The sequence below is a fragment of the Coptis chinensis genome, chromosome 6 (assembly GCF_015680905.1).
Source record: "Coptis chinensis isolate HL-2020 chromosome 6, ASM1568090v1, whole genome shotgun sequence".
Classification (NCBI taxonomy): domain Eukaryota; kingdom Viridiplantae; phylum Streptophyta; class Magnoliopsida; order Ranunculales; family Ranunculaceae; genus Coptis; species Coptis chinensis.
Window position 1 is genome coordinate 75541369 of NC_141461.1, and position 6106 is coordinate 75547474.

A 6106-nucleotide genomic window follows, 5' to 3' on the forward strand; every position below is an offset into this window, starting at 1 on the left:
TATATATATATATATATATATATATATATATATATATATATATATATATATATATATATATATATATATATATATATCGGTTTGTCTAGAGTGCCACTCTTATAGTGACACTTTTATCTCACACTCCTCTTGAACCGCCGGATTACATCCCGATCTCAAAAGATCTAAAAGCTAAAAATCTTTGGCCCAATACAAAAACAAATGGGGGTATATCGGTCATTTCGCATAAAAAAAATCTCAAATCCAAAATTTTGGTCGACTTCTTCTCCAGCCCAACCCTTCTTCTCCAAAGCAAAATTTGGATCTCTCTCTCCCCATCTTCTTCTCCTCCTCACTCACTTTCGCTCCTCTCCTCACAAAAATTTGGATCTAAAAGCTAAAAACGATCTCCAAATCCAAACCCATAGAAAATTGAAAATCGAAACCGAAACCGAAAATGGAAAATGGAAACCGAAAATTGAAATCAACAATAAAACACTGTCTATGGTAAGATCTAATGTTTTTTATTTTATTTTTTATTTAGATCTGTTGTAAAATGTTCAAGATATTAAATTTATATTGATTTAGATCTTTTGTAAACTATTTAATATGTTAGTAGTAGTTGGAAGAATGTGGAATTTTAAGTGATTATTGTGAGAGTTCATTTGCAGCGGTTGATTTGACCATCTTTATCTATTGTTATTTCCATAGCTGTCCACATTTTATTTATTGTTACTAATATAAAATGGAAATTTGCAAACTTGAATATGTGCAAATTTCAGATAGCCTGTTTTAAAGTTGTTATTAGTGGCTTCAGGGTGTAGGTTGAATGTCTTTTCTTTGGTTACGCAAGTTCTTGTTTGGCTTGATTTGTTTTTATTTTTTCTCCAATTTATCCATAGAAGAAATGATCAAAGTGTTTATTTTGTTTTCTAATCGGTGATTTCTGTTTGTTTCTAATCAATGGGCGGTTGTAAATATTTATTTACTTTTTAAGGTTTTAGGCTATGATTATATATCCATTAATTTGTGCCTTTCTGAATTTTTAATAATCCTCCTTTTTCTAACCTTGTAGATGAACTCATTGCCAATGTACACCCCGGAAGGGTATCCTTTCTTGCTTGATGAGTCTATTGGAACAATTGGGAAGCGTCTATCCAAGCATCAATTAATGAGAATGCTAATGGTTTGGCCAGGTATGCCATCATCGTCAAGAAAATGGTTTGGTTCCAATCGTTGAGCCGAGATCTTGGTTGATGGATCTCATGACATTGACCGTTGTCCGATGTGACTAAAGCGAGTACTTGTCTGCCTGTTACAAGGCATTGAATGACCACAAGGTTACGCTCAAGGGAACTCTATTGAAGCCCAACATGGTGACTCCCGGTTACGATGCCAAGAAGGTAGCCCCTGAGAGGTCATTCTTTGAATACACAGGTGTGTGCCTTGTAAACAAACAATGCCCCCAAATTGTTCTCTCGCAGGTGGTGTTCTTGTCGGTGACAGAATGAAGAGCAGGCCACAATTAACCTTAATGCAATGAACCAGCTCAAAGGAAAGAAGCCATGGTCACTCTCATTCTCCTTTGGACGTGCTCTCCAGCCAGAGTCTCAAGGCATGGTCTGGAAAAGTGGAAAATGTGGAGAAGGCGCAGGCTGCCTTCCTCGCAAGGTGTAAGGCAAACTCAGAGGCCACCCTTGGTACCTACAAGGGTGATGCAGCTGTTGGAGATGGTGCTTCAGAAGGCCTTCATGTCAAGGATTACAAGTACTGATGAAGTTTTGTGTTTTAGTATTGCGATTTTATGAGTAGATATGAGGGAAAAATTTGGAGATAAAGTCTGTCTTTAAGGCTTAGTGTTTAGATCTTTTTTCCTGCATAGTTGAGTGAGGTTGATTTAATAATTTTGGGGGGCATGTTTGTTGAGTTCGAATGTTTCTCTCCAAGTGATTTGTCTTGTTTTAATGCTTTCTCTGATGAATTTTATGTTTTGCTCTTTTTTGAACCTCTTTATAGTGTATGTGTTGACTGTTGTGCTCTCCAACAATTTGCGCATTTTAATTTGTCACATCGAAGTATCTCTATTAATAATCTAATGCAGAACATTGTCCCAATGTTATCTCTAATGTCCCAATGTTATCTCTATTAGTATCTCTAATGCAGAACACAAAAATCCCAATGTTATCAACAAAAATCCCAATGTTATTTACCAAAACACAAAAATCTAATGCAAGACGCAATGTTTTTGCCAAAACACAAAAGATCTGTTTTTTGCCTCTTGAACGGTTTGGGTAAGTCAAACGGTGTGGCCATATCGTTTGGATTTGAACTTGCAAAAAATGGCGCGGTCTGTTTGGACTTTGTCCCAAACGGCATGGCATGTTTGTTTGGACTTAGTCCCAAAGCGGCATGGCCACACCGTTTGGACTTAGTTCCAAACGGCATGGCCACACCGTTTGAGACTAAGGCCAAGCGGTGTGGCCATGCCGTTTGACTTTGAACTTGCAAAAAATATGGCGGTTCTGTTTGGACTTTGTCCCAAACGGCATGGCCACACCGTTGGACTTAGTAACGGCATAATACCAAACGGTGGGCCATGCCTTTTGGAACTAAGTCCAAACGGTGTGGCCATGCCGTTTGGACTTTGAACTTGCAAAAAAAAATGGCGTGTCTGTTTGGACTTTGTCCTAAACGGCATGGCCACACCATTGGACTTAGTCCCAAACGGCATGGCCATACCGTTTGGTACTAAGGCCAAACGGTGTGGCCATGCCGTTTGAGACTAAGGCCAAACGGTGTGGCCATGCCGTTTGGACTTTAAACTTGCAAAAAAAATGGCGTGTCTGTTTGGGACTAAGTCCAAATGGTGTGGACGGAAAGACCAACGGGTAAAGAAAACTGAAGGGGAAGTGAAGAAATTGTACAATTTGTGAATATCCAAGATAAATAACATTGTCAACTAAGTTGGTCTCAAACGAAGTGTGCATATGGATTGTAAAAAATACGTGTTTTCAACAGTCGAACTTGGCAAAATGCAATTTTTGAGCATGGTTTCTCTGTCCTGTATCTCTGAGTTTCTGAATCAAACGAAACATATAAAATGGCAGTTCCCCCACGGAACTATATTCCTACAAATCAAACACATCCTAAGATTATTCAATTCTGGACTTGGCGCTCAATGGGCATTCATGTACATCCTTCAAATTTTTATTACACGCACTATTTGGTAGTTCATGGTGTACACTGGAATCACAATCCTCCTCGAGGAACGTAAGTGGCCATCAATGACATTATATATTTCGGGCGGCAAGTGCAGTTCAATTTGTATTTGCTTGGCTTAATGCGAACCGAAGAGCTTTAAGTTGACTAAATTTAAGTTAAGAATTATGGTTAGCTACTATATCACAATAGACAAATGTCATGTTAAAATCACCATTACATCCCAAAATGCGCAGTCCGTTTCAATATGCTCGGAGACATAATGCTCCAATAGAATACATAATATGCCCGGAGACAGAATGCTTCAATAGAATACATAATATGCCCGGGGACAGATCAATAGAGTACATAAACAACTGCGTCCTCGAATCCAAACCAATTTATTTTTCAAAGCTGAACAAAGGTAAGGTACAAATCTCCAACAAATGCACCCTAGTTACATTGATTTAGTCAGCTGCCTGAAAAGCTCTTGCAAAGACCTCAGGGGGTTGGCCGCCACTGAGCTTGTTTTTTCCATTGATCTGTCAGAAGAATCGTCTTAGTAAGGCAAAAAAAAAAATCCATAATATCAACAGAAGGAAAATTTTCTTTTACTTCTTAGTGAGAATAATGATGAGATGGAGCACATACCACATAGTATGGAACGCCTGTTATGTGGTCGGAGTACTTCTCAAGTTCAGCGTAAACCTTCAGATAACCACCAAGAAGAATGTCAGTTTTAAAAAGAAAATAATAAGTGTAAATGTAAGAAAAAACCTATTTGTTTATGGAGAATAGACCTCTTGGACTCCCTTATTAGGGTCATCAAGAAACTCCGCTGCTCCTTCTATTCCAACCTTTTTAGCAGCTTCTACAAGAAACTCCCTGCATCAGTTACAAAGAGTCACACTGTTAATATTTCTAAAATAAAAACTGCAAACCATTGTCGGGCTATGATCACAGAATGAGCACTTGTCTCCTATATACTTCCCCTGGGTGAAATAGCCGAGGTGCAACTCCTCCACAAGAGCATTTTGCTTATCGTAACCCTGATGCCCTGCAAATGTTATGAGTCTGTGGTTATCTAAAGTGTTTCCCTACATATTTAAGCATATCGGTCGGTGTTAATTTAGCAGTTTCTTGATTCATCTATTTGTAACGATTGGAATTAAAGTTTGATTCAAGCTTACGTGAGCCCATCCACATCGTAGTCAAGACCATGACCACGGAACACCTACATGATTCAAAACCTCATTAACACCAAATGCATTGGACCAAAGAAACACACAGTATATATAGATAAAAAGAACGGAAGAAAAACCTCAGCCATTCGAGCTTTTATTCTTTCAGATTGAGGTCCAAATTTCTCCCTGTAATGAACTTTCTTAACAACACCTTCTTTTGGAGCTGAAGGATTCAGGAAATAAGGGTGCCACCTGACCTGTAAAATATAGTCTCGTTATCTGTAGAAATGTAACTAACCTGTAAAATATAGTCTAGTTATCCATTGAAATGTAACTAAGTAAAATAGCAGTACAACAATGAGATCGAAGCAGTGAAGGGAAGGAAACCTCAAAATCAAATTGATCATTTGATGAGGCTATAGCCTTGTCTAGATTCTGCCACTGCTAGTAAGCTAATGAACAAAGAGGACTTTATCAGCATCATAAGGCACTACACAAGTGTGAAGGAGGTCGCAAAGGACATGTACCAAGGGAGAAAGAATATATCAGTTACTGACTAAATAGTTAACTGGACGCTTTGGCTAAAATCGGATTGAGTGTTCAAATTTATACATTAAAGGAAATTAAATGAATGAAATGCGAAACTAAATTATGGTTCACAACTTTACATATTCATCATGATACAACATAAAAATAGAAGGAATTGAACCCTTAGATAGCTGAATGGATTCATAATCGCTCGACTCAATCTAAAACCATCCAAAGTCAGATCAAATCCTAATTGTACTAACTTATATCATAAAAAATTCCACATTCTTCCAACTACTACTAACATATTAAACAGTTTACAAAAGATCTAAATCAATATAAATTTAATATCTTGAACATTTTACAACAGATCTAAATAAAAAATAAAATAAAAAACATTAGATCTTACCATAGACAGTGTTTTATTGTTGATTTCAATTTTCGGTTTCCATTTTCCATTTTCGGTTTCGGTTTCGATTTTCAATTTTCTATGGGTTTGGATTTGGAGATCGTTTTTAGCTTTTAGATCCAAATTTTTGTGAGGAGGGAGTGAGCGAGTGAGTGAGGAGAAGAAGATGGGGGAGAGAGAGATCCAAATTTTGCTGGAGAAGAAGGGGTGGGAAATGGAGAAGAAGTCGACCAAAAATTTTGGATTTGAGATTTTGTACTGAAATGACCGATATACCCCCATTTGTTTTGTATTGGGCCAAAGATTTTTAGCTTTTAGATCCTTTGAGATCAGGATGTAATCCGACGGTTCAAGAGGAGTGTGAGATAAGAGTTTCACTATAAGAGTGGCACTCTAGACAAACCGATATATATATATATATATATATATATATATATATATTACTTTTATAAGAAAAAACAATAAGCAATAAGGACATAATTCACCCCATAGAGAAACATGACTCAAAAATCCGAGAAAATATGAAAGAGTAGAAAACGTGAATTATGTTAAACGTGGACTTAGGATCCGGTACTTACAGCCACACACTCCATAGGGAGGGCCCGGTTACCTTAATGGTGCACTCACCAATATATGGAAATGAAAGGAAATGCACCAAACACAAAAAATTGAGTCATTTATAGTCAGATACTCGAGACTTTATCTAAACATATGTATGAACATGCAGTTTATCATATATCAACAACCGAAATAGTTGTGGATCATTCCATAAATAAATATCACAGAAAACATATCCAAACACAATCAA

At 37.2% G+C, this 6106-nt stretch overlaps 1 protein-coding gene and 1 pseudogene across 4 annotated transcripts; one reads left to right on the forward strand and one right to left on the reverse strand.

Annotated features, from left to right (window-relative positions):
* Nucleotides 1-942: 942 nt before the first annotated feature.
* On the forward strand, nucleotides 943-1988 carry LOC147494479 (fructose-bisphosphate aldolase 1, cytoplasmic pseudogene; annotated as a pseudogene).
* A 1412-nt stretch (nucleotides 1989-3400) lies between these two features.
* Nucleotides 3401-5545, reverse strand: LOC147494480 (uncharacterized). Of its 4 annotated transcripts, XM_086565531.1 has the most exons (8): nucleotides 5299-5545; nucleotides 4749-4851; nucleotides 4499-4618; nucleotides 4368-4411; nucleotides 4150-4234; nucleotides 3978-4062; nucleotides 3829-3885; nucleotides 3401-3719 (listed from the first exon to the last, which is right to left on the reverse strand). In XM_086565531.1, exons 4-8 carry the CDS (start codon nucleotides 4396-4398, stop codon nucleotides 3645-3647), a joined length of 333 nt encoding a protein of 110 aa, XP_086421657.1. In that variant the 5' UTR covers nucleotides 4399-4411; nucleotides 4499-4618; nucleotides 4749-4851; nucleotides 5299-5545; the 3' UTR covers nucleotides 3401-3644. The 4 variants fall into 4 exon arrangements, with proteins under 4 accessions (XP_086421657.1, XP_086421659.1, XP_086421658.1 ...); XM_086565533.1 differs by lacking the exon at nucleotides 4749-4851 and having other exon boundaries at nucleotides 5299-5499; XM_086565532.1 differs by lacking the exon at nucleotides 5299-5545 and having other exon boundaries at nucleotides 4749-4869.
* Nucleotides 5546-6106: the final 561 nt, after the last annotated feature.

Bases quoted from the DNA above. Each gene is read 5' to 3' on its own strand.
- LOC147494480 (XM_086565531.1), bottom strand. From the start codon at position 4,398: ATGGTCTTGACTACGATGTGGATGGGCTCAC. The intron at 4,235-4,367 runs GTAAGCTTGAAT...TAACATTTGCAG, and splicing joins TACGATGTGGATGGGCTCAC to GGCATCAGGGTTACGATAAG. The intron at 3,886-3,977 runs GTCTATTCTCCA...GGTTATCTGAAG, and splicing joins CTAATAAGGGAGTCCAAGAG to GTTTACGCTGAACTTGAGAA.